We start from the raw sequence: 24,583 nt of genomic DNA on the forward strand, positions 1-24,583 counted from the left end.
CCCCTCGGCATTCTTTACTCGTGTGTGCCGGGGCTATGTTTTATTAATTATGCATTGGCTGCGACGGACTAAGGGCGAACTGGATCTAGTTGACCTCGGGCTGACTGCTTAATTACAGGCAGATAATTAAAATGCAGGCTAGGACAATAATTGCGGTCTAATTGAATTGCCATGCAATTTATTTATCAATTTCAAGCCACATAAATTGGCTGGCGTTTTTAAAGCGTTTAACAGCTAATTAAAAATTGGGCCAAAGCTCAATTGGACTTATCCGTTTTTATTTGCGGATGTTGTGCCATCATCGACATTTGGTTTTCATTGCTAAGGTTTCAATTATGCAGCCGCAAATGAAATTCACTGCCGTGGTGAACACTGCAAGGCCAAATGTTGCTCTAAGCGACCGCAGGCCACGTGGCGTATACGCGATTCGATGGAAAATCACTTTCTGTGCCGCTGATTAAAGCAAAAACACATTGCAGGTGCCCCCTTCTGGTGTTTGTTCGACATTGTGCCCATCAAGAATGAGAAGCGCGATGTGGTGCTCTTTTTGGCATCCCACAAGGACATCACGCACACCAAGATGCTGGAGATGAATGTGAACGAGGAATGTGATAGCGGTAAGTATAAGCAACTGGTATGAATAATGCACTAGCTAAACACCAACTGTCGAAAATCCAAGCGTGCACAAAAGCCACAGAAACACCCACTAACACAGACACACACGCAGACACTCAATTCCCATATAATAAATTAATAAGCACCGACTCATAAGCCAAAACACACTGACACTGATGCATTCCCTCAGATATAGGAAGATATGGCCAAATATCATGAACCGGTTAGCCTCTCAGCTACAGAAGTTGGCTGAAATATTGTGACATGACTGCGGCAAATTTGCGAATAAATATCAGAGGATACACTCTGTGAGATCCAAGTATATTTAAAAATATAACACAATTCCAGTTGTTATATGTTATATTAACTTAACTTCAAAAATGAAATCAACATATTTATAAACTTTACTCCCAGACTTTTAGCCAAGTAAATGCAAAAAAATAGCTTAAAAACATAAAATTTTGCTGTTCAGCAAATAAGAGAATGTGGTCTTAAGCTGTGACAATAAATCTGCGTGCAGAGTATTCCACAGTCAAGAGCCATAAAAATTGTGTGAATGCTACCTTCATTCGAGCTATGTCAGCATGTCACCTCAACTCTCGGCCAGAAATATTCCTATAAAGTTTTGCGGAACTTTTGGTTTCGCTTGCTCATGGCAGAGAGAGTTTTTGGTTAGCTTTCTGGCCGAGATGGCGGGCAGGAAGGAAGGAAGGAAGAAGGCACTCCGACTGGCTGTGGTCGCTCCTTTTGAGTCCTTTGCCGACTTTTCATCCGTTTCCCCCTTTCATTTCACCAGCGCGTGTCCCTGACAACTGGATGTATGCTTACCATATTTCAACGTTAATTTAAATCTCGTCTTTCATGCGCAGTTTTCGTCGTGTCGGCACTGATTTGTGGCTATAATCTGGTCGATAAGCGGCTAAAAACTTCATGAATACGTTATGATAACATTTGCAATCAGTCGCATTTCATATTCGCACTTTGGCTAAGAACCAGTAGAGAGAAACTAATCTTTTACATCGATAGTGGCTTCCGGCGAAGTTCTACTAACGCATTTACCTTAATTAACTCGCACCAAATGTCCTTATTTTCTTTTGTTGCTACGAGTCCTTTTGCTTCTCTCGCTGAGCCACATCAAATTTGCCCTCTGTCTAATTTAGTGGATTAATCAGACAAAAAAGTTGGACACACCGGCGGCACACGTGTGCTGGCTGGATCCCCAAAGGATCCAAATGCTAAAATATTGATGCACCACTCGAACAGTTCTGACAGCATCACAACTTATTCCGGGCACTTTGGCCATTCGGTACTCGGAATCGCATGTGTCGCCGTGAAATTCTGCTAATGCAGGGATAAAAAACAGCTACCGCCCTCAACCCTCAATCCCACTATGCCCCAACCATGCCCACTGACCTTCTGGCCTGCAGCTTTATTACCATCGTTATTCATCTGTTGTTGCCGTCTGTTTGCCTGTCTTCTGGCCTGCAGATTTACGGGTCATGCAAACCGAGCAGAAGCCACTTGAAGTTCGACCAGGAGAATCCTAAGAGGATTTGCTGCACTGCATACTCGAGTGTCAGGCCGGCAGGACCTTCTGTTCCATGGACAACCTGGCATTGAAGCTTTAAATAATTTAGTGCTCAGAGTATTGATATGGATGGGACTTTAAATGGGGAGTGAATTGGGATGAGTTTGTATTGGCAGATGCAAATTTAGTAGTCTATTTATAGTCTATTTTATAGCATAATAAGGATACTTAAACATTTTTTCTTTCTAATTATTTTAATTGGTATAATTTTAGTTAGTTATAATTCATCTACTGCTGCTTTCGTTCTATATACCCCACATGCATTCCGCTAACGGGGTATTGCAATTCACACCAAATGCTTGGCAGATGTTGCATGTTTCGCACTTGGATTGCAAGTGCCACAAACACCTATTGCACTTGCAACACGCACTTATCGCCCCCCTGTTACCTGTCGTCGAGGACTTGCCACACGTAATTGTGTTAAATAGACAGAGATTTACATGACGGGCAACATTTGGTAATGAATTTCATTAACTTGCTCATTGAGTGGCAGCCAAGCAAATATGGCCAGAAACCAGTTAAATGTAATGCAGTTTATATCGAATTAATCTACACTCAAACCAAAGCAGCGGCCGAGCCTGATTCAATTTTTGTTAATTTATGTAAATGAAATTAGGTCCGAGCCAACCAACCTTGGCAAAACCAATTTCCAGCTGGAATCAAGCTGGCTGGAAAACTTGAATGCCGATCTCTGTCAATGGGAAATTAATGCCGTGACAAAGGCAAAATTTGGGTTTAGCCATTGAGAACTGTGAAGACAGCTAATTAGGCGAGCAATTTTCCAAAATTTGTGATAAAGCACATTTTGATGAACCCGAATTTGAAATGGAATTATCATCAGATCATAATCGTTATCGCATTGTGACGACAGTTATGCGATGATGACCATCGTTTCACACGTCATTAGGCCTGTCAGTGAATTTTCCCCTTCGGTTGCCAATGAGTTGTGCATATTTCGTTAAAGCAATTCACATTTTTCAATGGCACTGTGCCAACAGCGATAAAAAACATTTGTGTATGCATGAGGTCTTTTTTGTATCTTTAATTTTTTCCCTGACCTTTTTTTGTATAATTTCTTTTTTTTTTATTCAACGGCTGTTGCTCGGTTACGGATGAAAAGTATATGTATCGGTGAGGTGACCGTCCCGACTTAATTGGCATTTTGATATGACAGCAAGGGAGTGAAACTGGATTTTATGTGGGTGGCGGGACATAACATTGGAATCATATTTTGGTCAAAAATTGTTCATGTTAGCTACATACATATATATAGAAGGGAAAATGAACGAAATGAAAACAGGAAAAACGGAGCGAAATTGGTGTGGAAAAAATGGCAACATTCTTGGCGGCTATTTGCATAATTTTCTTTGCTGTTTTTGTGTATAATTAGTACACGTTTGGGTTGCGAAACGTATCAAATTCATTTTTGGGTCCATTTTTCACCATCCAGCTAATTGTTATTTATAGCATGTCCTTTTTAGACACCACACTCAAATAGAATTAAGTTCAATTTAATGGGCACTTTGCGGTGCCAAATATGCGCTACTTTGAGCTTATTTTGTTCGAGCTTTGTTTGTTCGGCTGTGAAATATGATGTTTATTCGCCTGATTTGTTGGCCTGGTCAGGACTTAGCCAATATTTGTCGGCCGCTGAGGGCGATTATTAATTGTTTGTCAATGCTGCGATGCTTCAGTATCGCAAAGGTGACAGTAAAATAATGTAATACGAGTATTCTTACGAAAAAGATTTAAGCACATGCAACGAAGGCAATACTTTTGGTCAATTAAACTGTGTTTTTGCAATTTAAAAGTTTTTCAAATAAAACTGAGCAAAAACAATAAAGCAAAGCCTGCGTTTAGTGAGCAAACTTTCTTGTGCTAATGCACAAAAGGCTAAAACCATCTGTAAAAGTTGAGTTTTCATCTTTCCCTCCACTAAGCTGCTCAAATGAAAGTCAGCAAAAATAATAAATGGAGTCGGTGGAAAAGCTGTATTTAACTTGTCGGAAAGTCGACAAAATTCATGAAAATCTTTTGCGAGACAAGGTAAATTCTGAGGGAGTGCATACACCACATACACCTGCAATTTTGTGACGCTTTAAAAACGCGTGTTTTAAATCAAACGCAATGCGCTTTAACTAAGGAGAATTCAAAAAAAAAAAACAACAATTTAAATTAACCATGCCAATTAATTCATAACGTCTTATGTGTCAAATTCTGTGTTCTTTCTCTTTGTGCTCTTTCTATTATAACAAACACACACAAATCGATCCGGTAAATCACTGTAATTACGAACCGCCAAACCTGCCCGCCCATCCTTAATTATCCTTTGCCACTGCCTGGTTTTGTTTGCGTTGCTTGTTTTGTTGCGACTCTGTAAGTTTTTGCCCTTACAGCTGCCCTTTTGGGCGCCCGGTTCCGGGCCGGCTCCAATGCCGGAATGCTCGGCCTGGGCGGACTGCCCGGTCTGGGCGGACCGGCTGCCAGTGACGGGGATACGGAGGCGGGTGAGGGCAACAATCTGGACGTTCCCGCCGGCTGCAACATGGGTCGACGGCGCAGTCGAGCGGTTCTCTACCAGCTATCCGGGCACTACAAGCCGGAAAAGGGTGGCGTGAAGACCAAGTTGAAACTGGGCAATGTGAGTATAACCCTAAAGGAATAAACGCCAGTTGAGTTGGGTCACCCACACAGAAAAACCGACCGACCATCAGCAACTACATAGTTAACATCAATGTCCCACGTCAAACTCAATTTAATTTCTACCTCGTGATTTTGAGTGTGGTCCGCTTTGATATAAGCTTAAAATGTTGAGCCTTTGATATGTAAAATAGCTATAGTTAAAATATTAAAAATTATTTTGAATATCTGAAGAATTTAATGAAATTTAAACAACAATGTTTTTGGCTTTCGATGAAAAACCAGACTCGGTAGAATCATTTTTTTGTAGGCAACAACATTTAGTTTGATAGGATAACCCCTTGATGTGATTAAAAAACGGTTAGCAACTAATCGTTTTAAGAACTCAATTAATTTAATTCATTTTCCGTGTTTTTCGCCTGATTTTATTTAATGCCATTTGCCACAATCTATTTTGCAGAATTTTATGCATTCAACGGAGGCGCCGTTTCCGGAGTACAAAACCCAGTCGATAAAAAAGTCACGCTTGATTCTGCCCCATTACGGGGTGTTCAAGGGCATCTGGGATTGGGTGATTCTGGTGGCCACCTTCTACGTTGCCCTCATGGTGCCCTACAATGCCGCGTTTGCCAAAGCGGATCGGCAGACAAAGGTATCGGATGTGATTGTGGAGGCGCTCTTCATTGTAGGTAAGTGGATTGATTGTATGGACTGGATGGAAGGCATAGAAAAGTATTTATTTCATGCTCGAATAAAAGTACACGTTATATTACTCACTTAATAAAGGAGCAATTGCCGTGTGTAACAAAGTAATTTGTGAAATATTTAGTTTCTAAAGTGTGCATTGTTCGATTTTTGTCATAACGTATTTATGACTATTAAAGTTCTGAGCAATAAATGAAGCAAATCAGTAATTGAAGTTATTGAGGTACCCTAGTGGCCAACCATCATTACCGCACCAGCAACTAACCCATTAACCCCCCCCCGCACGAAACGGACATCAATTGGTGTCCTCTTTATGGGCCACCTGTGGCGACCAGTGCCGCAATCACCATAGTCCGCATCCTCATCGTCTGGACGGGATGATGATGGGTGTTGGGAATTGAATTTGTCTCGTTGCGGGAATTGTAAACATTGTTTCAACGCTCTCATCTTTATTGCCGTTTTATTGCAGATATTCTGCTAAACTTCCGCACCACCTTCGTGTCGCGCAAGGGCGAGGTTGTCTCCAATTCGAAGCAGATTGCCATCAATTACCTGCGAGGATGGTTCGCCCTGGACCTTCTGGCCGCGCTGCCCTTTGATCACCTGTACGCGTCCGATTTGTACGACGGCGAGGTGAGTAATCGCCATTCACAGCAGATGATTGCATAAATTTTTGCCTACAAGCCATGAATTTTTAAGCCCAGATTTGCATTTCGGCATCGCAGAAGTGTGTGTGTTGGTGCTTACATAGTTCCAAAGCCACACTATTTTGGTTGAAGTTGGCAAACAAATTGTTGGGCCAATTTGGTAAATCCCCCCGACGGCTTTGCCCCAAGGGTTGGCATTAATAATTTATGGCCCAAATTTCAAGTGGTAAATGGCCTTAAGAGATTTGCATAAAACTATTTTGCCCACATGCATTATGCATATACAAAACTCACAGTTTTGCACTGGGCCACCTAATCGGATTATACAGAAAGTGCAGTTGGGTTGGAAAATGTTAAATTAAGTTAGCTTTGTTCAACGATTAGGGTCTGCAATGTGTGCAGTCGAACATTTAAGCATTAAGCATGAACAAAATAAAGATAAAGAGAGTTGATAACTCAATTAAAACAATTCGTCCATAATCAAATGCATACAACAGAAAGTTGTACAACACATTTCATAAATTATAGTTTAAACCTCTATTTCGTATTACCAACCAAACATACAAAATGTCAAATGCATTCAGACAACTTTTTGGGATAGAAGGCCGTCTCAGCACTTGACCCTTTTGGAGAGCAGTTGACGCTCATTAAGCCGATTACATTGGCCAAAGCATCCACGGCTGACTGTTTTGGCTGGTCCGCGTTTTAATTACTAGCTAAGTAGACGGCCAACGACAGAGCCGTGACCCAAATGTGCAGCAAAAATAGACGCTAGTACTTTTAAATACCAGAAAAAAAAATGTGTCGGTTTGGCTCTGCAGTTTCCGCAGAAAGCAGCTTAAAGCCTTAGGTGCAGTTATGATGACATTGGCCACCGTTCGGTGCTTCCGAGGAGAAAAAACCCTCGAGCGGTCATCGAAGGACAATGGAGCAGTCCTCCAGCGGGCTTATGTTATTCAGCTCTCACTTGGCTCGTTGGACTCTTCTTCTAGCCACCTCCTCCTGTGAAGTGGTCAGCGCACTGATTGCTCCAAGTGGAGAACGCTGTCGTTGCTTTTATTGACAGTCCAAGGATATCCTGGTCGACCCAACAAATGCCATTACAGTAGCCCTTCACAAAGATTGCGCTGGGATTTAAGGAAGTTGACAATCTGTGAATAAAATATGAAGAGTACACATCTTTGAAAATATTCCAAAACTTATTTAATGCATCTTAGTTTTCCAATCTTTAAACTATCTCACTTAATTTTAGTTTCTACCCATTTGAAAAAGAGCCAGCAACGTTAAGCACTTGAAATAGCATTTAAATTAAACCTAAATAAACTTAAATACACGCTTTTGATTTACTGTACTTACTTTTCCTGTTGAATTATCATTTGAGCTTAATTTCGTTCGAACTCATGTTCATTGATTTTCTTTTGCCGCTCCGTCATCATGTTGCGGTTTTCTTAGCTTTTTCTTTGCCAACTTCCGTTGGATACACTGATCAAATACAAGCGGCTTTGGTCCCGCTTCCCCCCCCCCCCCCCTCTACTCACTGCGACTTCCGCTTCCGGAAATTTAGCCACGTTTTGGAGGCGGACTGGAAAAGTTTTCTTTTGGTTTTTTTTTTTTGTTTTTTTTGGAAAAACAGTGGCGTGTGCTAAGCGGCTGACACAAAAAGTTTCGATAAAACTTTAATGTTCTCTAATTGTAAAAATTTGTGACACTCTCTGCTGCGAAAGCAAAAGTTGGTCAGAAGTCATTTATGAATGTATTTGGGGGCTTAAACTTTTACATTTTTATACACTTTGGTATTTATTTTATACTTGCTCGCTTTGCATACAATTTGAGCTAATGCACTTGAAACTTTTCCATATTTAGTTTATGCCAAAGTTTTAATTATCTGCGGGACCCCAAAAAAGGCAGTCACTCACTGGGAAAAATTCGAGTCAGTTGAATGATGAAGTTTTCTCTTTGGCGCCAAGATGTTGCTGTTGTGCAGATGTTGTCGCCTTTGCTGCTCACACAAAGTGAAAAGTAAACAATGGGGAGCGTGAGTAGGCGGAAACTTTAGCAAAGAGAGAGAGAGACAGTACTTGGGGGCGGGAATCGGGTGAAGTGGGTGGAAAATCAGGGGAGTGGAAAGCTTAGAATGAAAGTGAAAGCGCAGCACAAATTGCAACGTGAATTACAATTCGCCCAGATGTCGTTTTTTCCCTTTGTCCTTCACGCAGGCAGCAAACCTACGCACTTTTACAGTGTCAACTAAAAGTGTTATAAATGCCAAAAAAAATATATATTTAAATTTTATATTAGTAGTAAAATAAAATTTAAACTTTAGTAGACATAAACATGAACATTATTAAAGAACTTTCGGGATTATAAATTTAACAAAAATGTTAAAGGTAAAAATACATTTAAGAAAAAAAAAACAGGATGGGACTTTGATAATAAGAACAGAAAATTAAGAGACTTTAGTTGACAGTCTTATATTTCCGAAACGCGCTGTCTGTGCACTAGTGCGTGTAGACTGAAAATGAAGGAGAGATGAAGGAAGGTGTAGCTGTTCGTCTATTGACACTCTACCTAAATGCCCGAGCTCAACTGTTTGCAAGTCTTAGCCCATCTCCTGCCAACACTTTGTTGCGTTTATATTACCTTTTTTCTTCTATCGCATATAGCATTTTCAGCTCTCCCAAGAAAGTGAAAAAATAAAAAAAAATAATGTTTGGTTTCGTTAAAGTCTGTTCAAAGATTATTAACTCTAAAATACAGTTCCATGAATTATGATTTCCGCTTTTTCCAATTTTTCCCGTGTACTCGTTGAGCAGCCCTTGAGATGGGGCTTCGTCAGCGGCAATCACGAACGAGAAATAAAAATTTTCATCTAAGGTTAAACGACGGCATTAGCCTTCAATTTACTGAAGTTTTACGCTCGGGTCAGGCCCTTCGATAAGCTTGTTTATGTTTGCATTAGACTTATAAACCACCTTCCATTTATCAGCCACTTCATCTTTTCATTTTTTGATGACATCCTTTCTTCGGAGCTCGTCCTTTTTTTCAGCGCAACCATGCGGGCTCTGGGAAGTTGACAATTTTCTGTGATTTTTTAGTGCGGACCCTTGGCAGGTCAAATGAATATAACAAAAATTGAGATGGCCGGAAAAGTAGGCGGCTGGCTGCCAAATGCGTACATTTAAATGCCCTGAAAAGTAGGCAACAAGGGGTGGGCAAAACAAAAAAAAAAAAAAATGAAACATGAAGATGAGCTGGCGGGAAAATGCGGCTGCAAAAAACGAACCAAACTAATGGACAGTTCGTAACGCGAAAGAGGCGTGGCACTTCGTCACTGTACGCCTACATTTTAACAACCTTGAAGTGCGTCATTTGACTATATGTACCTTTTTTATGCACTTTTTTTTTTTGTGTTCCACGCAGGATTCGCACATCCATCTTGTGAAATTGACGCGTCTCCTGCGGCTCGCTCGTCTGTTGCAAAAAATTGATCGATACTCGCAGCATACGGCCATGATACTGACATTGCTGATGTTCTCCTTCACGCTGGCCGCCCACTGGCTGGCCTGCATCTGGTATGTGATAGCGGTCAAGGAGTACGAATGGTTCCCCGAGAGCAACATCGGTGAGTTTGTTCCTCTGCTGAAGGTCCTGCCACGTTACACACGCTGGCACAGGTGGGGTCGAAGTGATAGACCAATTTGTCTAACGAATATATTTCATACACACATCTGGAAACATTTCAAGCACTCCTTCGTTCATGTGTAAACAGTACATGCTCCAATAGTATTAAATTAAAAGTTAGTACACAACTCTTTAGCGGCAAGGTGTGGCCTCTAAAAACGTTAACAACCCATTTTTCGAAATCATATGTTTATGGCTATGTTTACGATTATGTTATTAAAAAATAATATGAGCACTTATTTAGAAAATTTGTTTGTTGCACTAAAACACATACGGCTTAATAACAAATAACCTTAGATTATTAAAACTGTAAAGTTAGTTAAGTAGTTAAAGTAGTTAATTTCGAACTCATTCATAAAAAGTCTGGATTCACAAATTTCAATTAGTTCAAATCTAGCACTTTCTATTATATTTTTTGAGTTAACCACTAGGCGTAGTCACCTGTAATTTTTGTATTTTCACTGCTATTATTTCGACCACAACTGTATGGATTGGGTTGAGTTTTGGGAGTGTGTACCAAAGGTAATTTCGTTAGTTGGTTAGTCAACAGTAAAGAGCGGGTCGTCGTTGAACGCCAACTGAATTTTCCGGCTCCCTTGGGCCGCAGTCTGCCAAGGCACACTGCCTGGTCCACCGAAAACCAAACGAACCAACCACCCAGAACATACAAACCACCGAGGCCACCCAGACCACCTCAAACACACACTACACGTGTGGTTAATGAATATTGTGTTAGCCGAGGTTTAAAGTTTTTATACGGATTAGCGCACAGTGCATTAAATCGAATCAAATCAACTCATCAGTGGTGTATACACATATTGCCATGGGGAAAAGTTCTAGTCATGATATTTTCTGGCACTTAATCAGTGGGTGGAAAAAGCGTTCAGACCTGACCAACACGAAAAGTTTGGCCCGATGCTTCCGGTCCTTGCTAAACAGTTTTGCCGGATTTTGACACGATCTCAGAATTCAGAGCTAAGACGAACTGACAGACTGACAAACTGAATGTCGGAAAGTTAGGCCCAGCCAGTCATTGTCAATTTGATAAGCTCAATTTGTTTGGCCTGCAAATTGTAATTAAACGCCCAACTAAACCAGTTTTCTTCTCTGTTTCCTCTCTCTGTCTTCCCGTCGTATTAAATGCCTCAAGTATTCTTCACAGGTTGGCTGCAGCTTTTGGCGGAAAGGAAAAACGCTTCCGTCGCCATTTTGACCACGGCGGAAACGTATTCCACGGCCTTGTACTTCACCTTCACAAGTCTCACTTCCGTGGGATTTGGCAACGTTTCGGCGAACACGACGGCCGAAAAGGTCTTCACCATCATCATGATGCTCATTGGCGGTGGGTACCATAATGTTTGAATTTCAAAATATTGCTACAGAGAAGGGAAACTACACTCAAGTTATTTGAGTCCCAAAACTGTAAAGTATTTAGAGATGGCATTCCCTAAAGTAAGGATAATGGCGGTGTGACGGGGTTTGTTGCTTTAAGTTATAGAAAAAAAAAGTAGTTGTCATTTAACTTTATGGATTGTAAGTATTCTCCTTCAAATACTTATCCATTATTACCTACAACTATTTAAAAGTGTGTAAAACTCAATAGCAAGTAATATCTCAACATTATTATGTTGTCACATTTAAGCATTAAAATTGCTCTAAATTTTGAGTAATTGCGCCGAAATTCCAAACCATAAACCGGAACTAGGACGTAAGTAATGAGGCTACTTTATCAATGGCAAAAATTGCTACCCAAATGTAACTTCACGAGCTGCGCTCATAGCTGTTATTACGTTTTTTGGTCGGCCAACCCGAGATTTAATGATATATCGCATCCATTTCATTACCCAGCTCTGATGCATGCCGTGGTCTTCGGTAACGTGACTGCCATCATCCAAAGGATGTATTCGCGTCGCTCGCTATATGAGAGCAAATGGCGCGACCTAAAGGACTTTGTGGCCCTGCACAATGTGAGTATGATTTCGATGAGTGCTGGGATTGAGATTTGCAGCGGCCGCAGGGGTTCGTGTGATGATGATGAACCCCTCAGGAAAGGACCCCAGAGAAGTGGCACTCGATGGATTTTATTAGAATGCAGCACTCATTTTCCATATGCCACGCAACGCTGCGCAGGAAATGGAAAATGGAACGGAAACGGGCGCACAAGGCCATGAATTGCTGATTCCAGCATATTCCTTCCTGGGCATCGTGTTTGCGTGGCCTACAACCTGTTGATGGTGCAAACTTGAGCGTCGCTCCATTAGGCAGCACACGCGGCGTATACGCAACGAGCTGCACCCACGCCGCATACGCAATGCGCTGCACAATTAAGCGCATTTGTGCGGCTCTCAACCGCGAAATGCATGCAAATGAAGTGAAAGTAGCGCTCCTCGCAGCTCATTTAACGCCAAGATGGCAAAAAGGGGACAAACCGTTGCAATGCGAATGCAATTATAATTTATGATCTCTTCATTACAGATGCCCAAAGAGCTAAAGCAGCGCATCGAGGACTACTTTCAGACCAGCTGGTCACTCAGCCATGGCATCGATATATACGAGGTGAGCATCGAGAGTCCGATTGCCCAAAGGCATATCCGTCTCCATTCGTTTGAGTGTGTGTCATAAATGTTGAAGACAGTACACTGGGGAATACATTCAATAAATATTCAATAAGATATATACGAGATGGAAAGGTTCTCCGGCCTGAAATGAAACTTATTTTACAGAGTTCTTTTTCATTTCTTATATCCCATTTCTTTTAGTTTCCATGATACTTTTTCTTATGAAACTATTTTTGTTTCTCTGTAGTACATCCCCCAAAAATATGATTGGCAAAGTTGTCGACGCAGCAGTCTATCAGTGGATTCGACTTGACTGACTTCACTCAAACTTCAGATCCAGATCCAGAATCAGAATCATGGCACTGAATCGTTAGTGCCAGCGGCCTTTCCTCTCCGATAAACGTCTGAGCCCTTAATTAAGCAAATGTCCGTGGGGTTAATATATATACAGTACTTTAGTTCGACATGTGACTTATTGATTGGCTGCGGGTCAAATGCCAAATGTGTGGCATACCTTTGATTGGTCAACCGTGTTCTGGCATTTCAACCGCACTGACATTGCTAGCACCTGTAGAAAAGTTAAAATTAAATATCGAAATCATACGTGTGAAGGGGATGCTGGGTGGTGGCTTGCCCGGATTTTCCTGTGGCCTTTCATTGTTTTATCCGTGTGTGTGTGTGTGTGTGGCCATCGGTCGGAATCTGCATTTTAATTAAAAATTTTTACAATTACATTAACTCGAGCAGAATGGAAGACGGCATGCCATTTGTGTACCTTATCTTCCGGGTGGAAGCTGTACAGTGCATTAAGTTCCCAGTTTGTCTACCCTTCCTCCTAATTTAGTTCCGAGTCTAATGGTATCCATGTGGTGTTGTGTTGCTTTTGTTTCATGTTTATTTTTATCGGCTTTGAAAGTGTGGCACTATAATTTCGAACTTTAGTGGGAAACTTTTCTGCAGCTGCATGGAAATAGCTTATTGTTGGTCGACGGAAATCAATCTTTGGGTCTGCTTTGCACTTTGCAACTTTAACTTGTTTAAACTTTTCTCTGGCAGTCAGGTGGGCGATGAAAACTATTTTTTTTCTCCAAACTTGCCGCACAATAAAACTAAAAAAAAAGTGCTCAGCGCAGTCGAAAGAGCAGCGATTCCGCTCGTAATTGCTATTAGCAGAAAGCCATGCCAAACAACTCCTCCCCGTGCCAACTTTAATAGTGTTAATTAAAAAACCTCTTCAAATAAAACCAACTTTTATCTCACGATCTAGTTTACTTTGCGAGTGGCATTGGCTTTGTGAGCTTTTATTAAATGGACTTTTGATTAAGCCCCTTAAAATTATAAAAGACATAGTCGATAGTAAGAAAGATACATTTAAGTATGTAAATAAAATATAATTTTATGGCTTAAGCTTGCAAATAAATTATTGCATTCACTGTCTATGTAGTTTAACCTTCATGCACGTAATTTTGCTGCATAAATCAAACTGTCAGTTTGTTTCACGCGATGTAAGGATCTCGTCGTACCTATTAACTGCAATTAAACACCGATTTTCGTGTTGCCTTCAAGTTTGCGCATTCAGGAATTTTGGCATCCCTTAATGGAATTTAATTTAATTACAGACCAAACATGAAATATAGACAGACCCACGCACACGACCTGTCGAAGCCACAGGAATTGAAGAACCGAAAATTTGTGGGCAGAGGGGGGAGTTGACGGGCTGGCACTAAATTAAATTGTTAATTTATTGCGCATGAAAATTAACTGGCGAAATGTGGGGATCCCCCCTCTACAGTCTAAGTGAACTTCAAGTCAGGTTCATGCTAAAAACAAAACAAAAAATAACGGAAGACCGCCCACTTTTGGCCAGTATGTGCGCAATTAATGTAAAATATTTTACACTTCAGTGAATACAAAAAGGAAAACAGAGACGGAATGTACCATAAATAACAATTCTTTGGAAATTGCCCTTTCGGGACCCTGAAAAAAAAGGCATATAATAAAAGCAGCAAAACTCAAACAAATCCGGGAAAAACTTTCAACATATTTCCATGTTTAGTTGTGCTTGTTTAGCAAAAGCCCTTTCTTTATCATAAATATAAACAGCTGCGCTTAAAAAAATAGTTCCAATTGCTTTATATAAATTTACATACAATTTTATTAAATTATGTGTCTGTTATTATTTAAGAAATTTTTATATAATCTAGAGGCGCTTCTATTATTTTGAACACAACTGTAATTTTCCCAGTAACCAGAACGTAACCAAAATGAAATTCGAAATAGGACGACATCTAGTTTGGCCAGAAATAGTTGCACTTTGCGTTGGCATTCGTTGTGAATTTTTAATTACAATCTGGCCGGCCTGAAATTGATTTACTTGCTTTTAGCCTTTATTATGTTCAAACACAAACACATCATTTGCCCAACTATTTATACAATTAAGTTGACTTTACCATAAGCATTTACACTGAATATGAAGCCAGTAAGCAGAAAATTGGCCAAACCCACAGATTTGGCCATATCATTTGCGGTCCAGTTGGCAATAATCAGCCACTGGAATCCCTAGAAACATGCATATGGACAAATACAGTGTGATGAAAGTGGGAACAATAGATGGGTGTGGTGGGTAAACAAGAAAGATGCAAATTCCCTTCAATTTCCATGTTAATCCCGAAACACCGACAATTCCCATCCAATACGCTCGAAACGAACCAATGGAAAAAAATAAGAAGAAAAAAGAAGGGAAAATATAATTATACCCTGGCAGGAAACTGTGAATAATCAGGAGGGATTTTGGTTTTGGTTAGAAATTGTCTTGGAAATAATAAATTAAGGCCCTACGTAATTAGTAATCCTTTCATAATTAGCAAAAGATTTTCCTTCAAATTTACTTAATAATTGTATATTTTCAGATATTTATCTTAAAAACAGTAAACCTTAAATTCTCATTAGTTACTGGGTATCTCACAATTCTTTCGCATCTACGAACACTTTTTTCATCTTGTATTACATATTGCCGTTTGAACAACAAGCAAAAGCAGATAAGCTTGAACATTTCCCCGGTGCCAGAGTAAAATAATGCCAAGCATTTCCCTCACAATTTTCAAGCGATTCAATTTTCACGTGTATTTTCCACTTTTCTTTTTCTCCTGGACATGTGAGCGTGTGCGTGTGTGTTTGGGGGTGGTGATTATGTTTGCCTTTCCACTCATCTTCGGACTCACATTTTCTTTCGGTTTTTCCTCGACTTGCAGACGCTACGCGAATTTCCCGAAGAGCTCCGTGGCGACGTTTCCATGCATCTACATCGTGAAATATTACAGCTGCCGATATTCGAGGCGGCCTCCCAGGTGAGTTTCAGCCTACACTGAACGAAATTTTGTATTAAAAAAAAAGGTTTTCTTATTAATTTCAATTTTTATTTTGGGTTAACAAAATAAAGTAGTTTAACTAAGCTTGAGGGGGTTATTTCCTCAAACACTAGTTTAAGAAAGCATAAAGAACCTAATTGATTACGGAAAGTCGTGATAGTTTTTTCCTGTGTACCCATGCGATTGCTCTTTTCCAGGGGTCGAAGAATGTGTCGCTTTGAAAGCGATTCAGCTCCAGACAAATGGAACGAAATGGCTGCGATGGCAAAATAATCAGCAGCAATGAGAAAGGGGGGGGAGGGTGTGTGGTGCAAAATGTGGGGCCAACAGGTGGGGGTCAGGTAAAAAGAGAAGACGAAGGCCAGGCGAGCAGCCAAAAGTTAACTGCGGGCTTAACTGAAACGTTTTTTGGGCTTCGTTCGTTTCGTTCTTTGTCGCTCTGAAGCTCAAACACACGCAAACAACCGCATACAAATAAGCAAATGCGCACACATGAAAGTTTTGGAGTGCCACACTCAGGCAAGGATGTGGGCAAGGACTTTTGAGGAGGTGCATAAAATATTGCAGATATGCTGAAAGAGTTATAGAATATAAGAAACTTATTAAGAATAAGTAGTTATTGATAAATTTGCTTTAATTAATGACAGATATCAAAAACAGTTATGATACAGCTAACATCATATAAGCAAAACATAGCCATTTCATTTGTAAATTACTTATACTTTAATATACTTTTATATATTTCCCATTTGAAGCTTATTAAAGATGCAAGCTTTTTTACTAAAAAAAAAAACAAGTTTTATGAATCCCCCTGCCTACGCATGGCCACAGGTAAAGTTTACGAGCCACCTCACTGATCCTTGTGCCTCCTTCCTTTTGCCCTGCGGGCCAAGTTTCATTCGTTTGACTGAAGCGAAGCATGAAAAAGGTTTTTGGCCAACAGTAAACTTGTATGCCGAAATTCCCTCGAATGCAAGTGTGTTAGTGTGCGGTCGAGTAGTTTGCGATGGCCAATGTCAATACCCTTGTCAACCGCCAAAAGCCTTAATGGGTGCTCACTGTACTGCTGCAGGAGCAGGGTGGCAGATGGAAATCATTTTGGTAAAAGCCGCCTGGCTTAAGCTAGAGATTGTGCAGTAATTGATTTCGCATCTACGGTTCAACTGCTCCATGGATCGAAAGTTCTATGACCCATTGCAGTTGCTAGAGTAACATGGATGCACACAGATACGTAAATAAAATCGACGTTAAAAAAAAAACATGTTGAAAAAGCAGATACAAATATTTTTAATAAAAAAACAACATAGCGAATGCTTTGCTGATCAAAGCTCCAAATACCAATCGGTTTCTATAGCAGCTGCTTTATTTTGTGCTAAAAATGGAACCAGGAATTTCAATCAAATTTTTGACAATGCATATAAAATACTCTTCTAATACATAAAAGGAAAATGATGGTTCCTGTTAAGCGGATTGTTCTGATTAACACAGCGAATATCTTTTAAGGAAAACAAAGGAATTCCACATAATTAATGCCATTGAAGGATTCGCTTTTTCTTTGTTGCATGTTACCAGGAAGAGGATAACTAATAGCTTCCTATTAAAATAACAAAGAAATATGTAATGCTTGTTAGCAAGGGTCTTTTGATACATATTAAATTTATAGTCTATCGCAAAGGTGTTGGCTGATAATTTCTCAAAGATATGTTCTCTATGACCCCGATTTTGTCTGATACCAAGAGGTCGTGGTAATGCGATTGTGGTTCAGCTTGTTGAAAGGATAAAAGGGAGGTGCCACCTAATGAAATGCAACTCAAGCTAAGTTTGAAAGCAAACAAAACGGGGCGAATTGAACGACCGAATGACCGGACAAAACTCACAAAAAGAAAAAAAAAAAAAAAACTGAAGCCGAATGACAAAGGCGGACTGCAAACATTAATAAAGCTTATTCAGAAAGGCGAAAGTAACGCAAACAAAAACCACTCAACAGTTATAAGCGCGCTTTAAGCCACTTTTCGTGGCCAAATGCGTTGGTGGGTGGGTAGTTGCTTGGTTGATTTCTGTGAAAGGAGAAGGGTGTGGCAATGGGTTGCTGGGTCGGTTCTAAACCGCAGGACACATACCGGGGCAAGGACACACAGCTGTTGCCGTTTTGTTTCATTGCGCAAATAAAACGCGACCGAGCCAAATGCTAAATGCCTCTGACCGTGGCGAACAATTCCTGACCAAACCAGAATCGCATTTACTTGAACTACCGATTTGTTACAATTTCCATTGCAGGGCTGCCTGAAACTTTTGTCCCTGCACATTAAGACGAACTTCTGCGCGCCCGGGGAGTATCTGATCCACAAAGGCGATGCCCTCAACTATATCTACTATTTGTGCAACGGATCTATGGAGGTGATCAAGGACGACATGGTGGTAGCTATTCTGGGTGAGTCTGCACTTTGGGAAATAAGTTTCCAATGCTTAGATTTTATTTTTTATTTAATTTAATATTCAAGCATCTTTGCGATATATGCATAGAGAACTTTTTTTTTTGTATATTTATTATCTTTAAATGTTGTCACTAATAAAATTACTCTTGTTTTTTTCATCACTCGTTTTGAATTAAATTTTTATTTAATGGCATTTGAGTATCCGCTCCTATGATAAATGTTTTACTGTTTACTTACCAAAATTTGATTTTAATTTGCTACAGAATTTTTTTCTCTGCCTTCAATTTTGTTTAAATTGCTGTTGATTTTCACGTATCGATTGTCAAATTTTCATTTTGTTTATGTTTCGACTAGTAGCGTTTATTGAACTCGCGCCAGTTCATTCGCTTCGAAGCTCCTCCGCTGCCTGAAAACCATTTGCACTTTGGCCAAGACAGTGAGGCAGTCATCTGGTTGTTTATTCATTCATGGCAGGCAGTGTCATCAACTTGAGCGGGGCCATCAAGTTGGTCTACTACTTGGCCCAGACAAATGCCAGGCTCTATTTTTATGCTCATTGATTCTGTATAGTGCTGACCTTTTCTCGTCACCCCAAACAGGTAAGGGTGACCTGGTGGGCTCCGACATCAATGTGCACCTGGTGGCCACCAGCAATGGCCAGATGACCGCCACCACCAACAGTGCTGGCCAGGATGTTGTCGTCCGCAGCAGCAGCGATATTAAGGTAAGGCCCCATAGCTCCCCCCTCACTATGAAATCCATCGGCAGCTTTATGGACTGGGTTGTGCAGTAATTAAATTTAACTTATTTTTACACCGGCCACTGGAGGACGGGAATTCAAGGACGAACGTGAATGGAATGCATTCATATGATATAGTGTGCTGGGGGAGTTCGGAATTGATTCCGAGCAGCAGGACTTTATGCTTCATTGAAATGTAGTTAAGGAGAAAAGTTACAAAATAATATGTTAAGTGCTTTTACATACATTATAAACTAAAATGTTGGAAAAACCTGTAGCTGCCGGGTAAATGACCGAATAAAACAGTTTAATTGCCGCTTGAGCCGTTAGTTGCCGAGAATTTAATTATTTTTTTTATCATAGTCTGGAGTTCTTTAAGGATTAGGCCAGTTGCAATTTCAGGCTGTTCGTCCTAAACTTTATCTCAATCCTAACAGGGACCAAGAGGTTTCAAGATGAGTGCACAGCAGTTTGAATTTCTTCGCCTGGCATACCGCCGGGTTTTTCATTTTTTTTGTTTTTCTCTTTGCCGAAGTCAATGGGGCTTGAGAGTCTGAGGGTTTGGATATCCTTCTAACCGCGTCATGGATTTCTCGTTTACTCTTACTAATTATGGCAATAATCTCGGGGCGGTTCAGGTTTCAAGAGCTTCACGCCTAATTAATTGCCATAAACTCTTGTCTGGCAATTGAAGGCCACTCCCCTTGCGCTCTTTTTGGGCGGCTATAATTAAGAGAGGAATTTTCAATTTTATTGTCGCTTAATTAGTTGCTTAATGTGTTTAATTTATGCATAGTTTCCCCACCGGTAAATTTCTGTATTTGTTTCTCCTTTGTCTCTCGCCATCGTTGTTCCTTGGCTTTGTGTTTGTGTTTGCGTTTACCTTTTGCTTTTATCTCGTGTTTATTTGCATGTCTGCCTTGGCGGAATAAAGTGCAGACATTGCGAGCATCTGACGCCACGCGTCTTCCTCCTTGTAGCGCGCCACTCCGGCAAACAACGCGGCGCACGGGTCGTATGAGTGATACCACTCGCAAACTCCTCTCCACGTGTTTGTGTTTTGCGAGTGTGTGCGTTGTGTGTGCGCTTGCCCTCGTCCGTGAGAGGCAGTGTGTAAACGCCAAGATGGCGCACTCGAGTATGTAAAGAAGACGCCAAGGCGTCAACATTGCCAAGTGTTGCTTCTTAAAGAACTTAAAATCGACTATGGAGTACCCTATAAAAAGAAATTTGCAAAGTTTAAAGTATTCATTTCAAATATTACTACCAATTAGATTATTATAACTTGAATGGGTTTAATTTTTTGACATTCTTATAGTGGGTGTGAGGTAGATGGATACGTCAACTATATATCCTAACGTATATAATAGTTCATAAAACCCTTGGCTACCCAGCGCCGTACACACCGTTTACATGGCGTTTTAGCTTTTTCATGTTGTTCATGGGCGCAAACACCAGCTGCCACGCCTCTCCTCCGCCCAAAGTGCATAATCGTTTAACGCCAAAACGACCTTTGAAGCACTTGCCATGGTTTTTAATTTAACTTACATGTTTTTCCGTATTTTCACTCCATATTTTCCAGGCGCTAACCTACTGTGATCTGAAGTGCATCCACATGGGTGGTCTGGTGGAGGTACTACGCTTATATCCGGAGTATCAGCAGCAGTTTGCCAACGATATTCAGCACGATCTCACATGCAATTTAAGGGAGGGCTACGAGAATCAGGACTCCGATATTGGACCCTCATTTCCCCTGCCCAGTATCAGTGAGGATGATGAAAATCGCGAGGAGGCCGAGGAAGGGGGCAAGGGGGAGAAGGAAAACGGTGGAGGACCACCAAGTGGTGCTTCTCCGCTGCACAACATAAGCAATTCTCCGCTGCATGCAACACGATCTCCACTACTGGGCATGGGAAGTCCCAGAAACCAAAGGTTGCATCAGCGGGGTAGATCTCTGATTACCTTAAGGGAAACGAACAAGAGGCATAGAACTCTAAACGCAGCTTGTAGTCTGGATCGTGGTTCCTTTGAGGAGCCCGAACCACTGGAAGAGGAGCAATCGTCGGGCGGTAAAAGGCCCTCCTTGGAACGCTTGGACTCCCAAGTGTCCACTTTGCACCAGGATGTGGCCCAACTGAGTGCGGAAGTTCGTAATGCCATCAGCGCCCTGCAGGAAATGACATTCACCTCCAATGCCATGACATCACATAGTTCTCTCAAGTTCCCTCCAGCAAGATCTATACCCAACATAAGTGGAGTTGCGGGCACAAGATCAGGAGTTGCAGTCGAGCACGGCTTGATGGGCGGAGTTTTGGCAGCCGCTGAATTGGCAGCCATGCAACGTAGTTCATCACATCCTCCCGAGGTTTGGGGCAGGGATGTCCAACTGCCCACCAGTAATACGGCCAGTTCCAAGGCACCCTCACCTGTGGAGCCAAAGAAGACGATGACCAGTAGGAGCAGCCAAACGGACTTCTATCGCATAGACTTTCCGACCTTTGAGCGATTCGTTTTGGCCAATCCTCGTCTGGTTTTGGGACTTCTGGGCATTGAACCCGCCATCAAAAACGAAATGGATCTCCTGCAGCAAAAGCAAACCCTGCAGATATCACCTTTAAATACGATAGATGAGTGTGTTTCGCCTTCGGATCACAATTTGGCCAGTTCCAAGGAGAGACTAATCACATCATCGGCAGTCCCGACACCTGGTCGCATTTACCCGCCTCTGGATGATGAGAACTCCAATGATTTTCGGTGGACAATGAAGCACTCGGCCAGTCATCATAGCTGTTGCAAGAGCACTGATGCTCTGCTGAGTCCAGAGGAGCAGCCTCCGATTTCGATACTTCCAGTGGATGCAACTCCTGCGCCATCTGTCCAGGAAGTGAGATCCTCGAAAAGAAGCTTACGAAAAAGCACGAGTGGCAGCAACTCCAGCCTATCAAGCAGCAGTTCGAGCTCTAATAGTTGTCTGGTGTCGCAGAGTACGGGCAACCTGACCACTACGAACGCCTCGGTGCACTGCAGCAACAGTAGCCAGAGTGTGGCCAGTGTGGCGACCACGAGAAGAGCCTCCTGGAAGTTGCAACACTCGAGGAGCGGGGAGTATCGAAGATTATCCGAAGCCACGGCTGAGTACTCACCACCTGCCAAGACACCACTTCCTGTGGCGGGAGTGAGCTACGGGGGCGATGAGGAGGAAAGTGTCGAGCTCCTGGGACCTCGTCGGAACTCAAGACCCATCCTGCTGGGCGTAAGCCAGAATCAGGGCCAAGGACAGGCTATGAATTTCCGCTTCTCGGCGGGGGATGCCGATAAATTGGAGAAGGGTCTGCGTGGACTGCCCTCCACTCGCTCCCTGCGAGATCCGAGTAGCAAATAAGCAGCCAAAAGGAGTCATTCGCATGCAAACCGCCGTTTCGTGATTTATGTCCTAATTAATACTGAAACACAAAGACGCTTGTACATTTATTATCTTTAAGATACCCACACGAGTTTGGTTGTTCATTTGTATCCCCGTAGAATTATCGAGAATACCTTCACATATTGTAAAGCATATCAGACAAGCCAAAAGTATTTAACAAGCCTAAGAATTATTTTTATAAGGCTCAGCTGTTATAACGAGATGATTGTTTATTTTCGTAGCCACATAAGCAAAGATATACCCACTCAGAATACATGAAAACATATGTCAGCGGAAGTACAAAGCCTATAGACCTCCGACTTAAGATAAATACGAGTAAGAGTATATCTTGCCTAGCAACTAAATATCAATACACTTACAAAAATGGTGAAATGTTAGTTAAGTTACACCAGCCTGGAATTTTGTGTTACAATAATGTTGTGTATAACATTGTTTCTAGATCTGTAGGATCGGAAATATTTTTTGAGATTTAGGAGCTCTTAAATTTCAAGGGGAAATTGGGACAGAAAAACTTGCCCATATATGGCATTTCTCCATACATCTAAGATCTGGAATTTAAGCATAGTTAGGCAAGCTCAATGACAGGAATATTAAACGGAGATTTGACAGATTTGTAGAGACTTAAGCAGTAAATTCATTCTAGTCACTGTGACGTGAGTTAACCTAGATTATTACCTAAGATAATCGACAATCGTGTGCTACATATATATCGAATGGACAGAGTTCCACTTCAAAAGTGAGATCTCGGGCATTTGACTAAAAAGTAATTTGTGATTCCAAGCGAGAAGGTAGCTCAACTCCCAGCTTGATTCCGTGTTAATAAGTTGGCTAATAGAAATGGTCAACATAACTGTGTAAATTTCTAAAATCCCACATATATCCTGAGTGTATATTGTATATATGATATGTGTATATTTGCTCCCGAAAACCTATAAAGACTTGAGCTTCATTCTATCCTTGATGTAAGCATCCTATGATAATAAGTTTTATATGTGTTTAGATGGATACATATTTTAGCCATAATGATGCAGGATTATTCAATTGAGAACCTAATAAACGTTTTTAAATGTTTTAACTTAATGTTATCGAGACTATATACTTGTATGTATTATATGTGTAGTTATACATCTAAAGTATAAAAGGATATTCGATACTTCAATAAACAATAAACTTAATGTGACACGCTAAACGTAGACTGTTTTCTCAGTGTTGGATTTGACTTTGCGCTTTCGCCGATTTTCCAACTTTTGGCTTTCCACCTCCTACCGATGACTGCGTGATTTTTCCATTGACATCAATGGCGCCGCTTTAATGCGCTTAATTCAATTGGTCGATTGGTATCGTCCCTTTACCATAATCTGGTAACCTGACTGCCAAGTTTTTGTGCGTCATGTTCGCATGTCAATTGGGGTATTAAGCCCTCGTTTTCAGGCTCCTGGGGTGTAGTTCCTTCTGCTGAAAGAGATAAGCACCTTGAATCGAAAACCACACTTAATCAAAAAATCAAGAAAAAAAATGATTTTATGGTAAAATACTTTCTTTTATATATGTTACATTATTTATAAGTCCAGATATTACATGATTTAAATGAATGTAAATGTATATTATACGTAGGTATTCTACAGGCCAGTAAATTTACATTCTACATTTATCATGATAGGCTATGTAAGAAAACTATTTATTAAAATTTTACTATCTAAATACTCAAACCAAATGCAATTATAAGCTTAATTATTTACAAGACCGAATTTATCGTAGCAATACGTAAAATAACTTGATGCTATGTATAATATACATAATTTTTACTTTTGCATGTCCTTATGACCTACAAAAGCTTTTATTCAGAAGTGGAGGCAACTAAAAGCTTATTCCTTTTAATCAAATATTTCAACCACATAGAATCCAATTTATAGCTTAGAGTCCTCCAGCTGTCACTGCAGTATTAGGTGCTTGTCGCAACTGAAATCCTTTTCAAGCGAAGCTTTTAACGACACGCTGGAAATCCAAAAATCTGGATGATTAGCTTTAAAATGTACTTATCATATGCCAAAGTGCACAGAAGAAATTATTTTTTGCACTGGCAGTGGGGCTCTAATTAGCTCTGAGCCTCATTAATGCAGCCATTATCACAAAAATAATTTATTTAAAAACTTTTGCCGAACATTTTCGCTGATAGAAACGCT

The 24,583-nt window shown here is 40.8% G+C and overlaps 1 protein-coding gene across 2 annotated transcripts in view; it reads left to right on the forward strand.

Moving 5' to 3' along the window:
- The window catches only part of Elk (Eag-like K[+] channel), a 52,757-nt gene extending 29,124 nt beyond the window's left edge, over positions 1–23,633 (forward strand). Inside the window, exons 6-17 of one of the 2 annotated variants that reach the window (NM_001299624.1) lie at positions 480–617; positions 4,600–4,844; positions 5,304–5,532; positions 6,018–6,181; positions 9,616–9,817; positions 11,027–11,218; positions 11,725–11,843; positions 12,352–12,432; positions 15,686–15,781; positions 18,080–18,233; positions 18,837–18,961; positions 20,559–23,633. In NM_001299624.1, coding sequence (NP_001286553.1) covers positions 480–617; positions 4,600–4,844; positions 5,304–5,532; positions 6,018–6,181; positions 9,616–9,817; positions 11,027–11,218; positions 11,725–11,843; positions 12,352–12,432; positions 15,686–15,781; positions 18,080–18,233; positions 18,837–18,961; positions 20,559–22,358 — 3,545 coding nt within the window. In that variant the 3' untranslated portion in view covers positions 22,359–23,633. Of the gene's footprint in view, positions 1–479; positions 618–4,584; positions 4,845–5,303; positions 5,533–6,017; positions 6,182–9,615; positions 9,818–11,026; positions 11,219–11,724; positions 11,844–12,351; positions 12,433–15,685; positions 15,782–18,079; positions 18,234–18,836; positions 18,962–20,558 lie in introns of both variants that reach the window. The other variant, NM_057661.3, reaches the window with a different exon arrangement.
- The last annotated feature ends 950 nt before the right edge of the window (positions 23,634–24,583 follow it).

This window comes from Drosophila melanogaster, chromosome 2R, assembly GCF_000001215.4.
Source record: "Drosophila melanogaster chromosome 2R".
Taxonomy (NCBI): Eukaryota; Metazoa; Arthropoda; class Insecta; order Diptera; family Drosophilidae; genus Drosophila; species Drosophila melanogaster.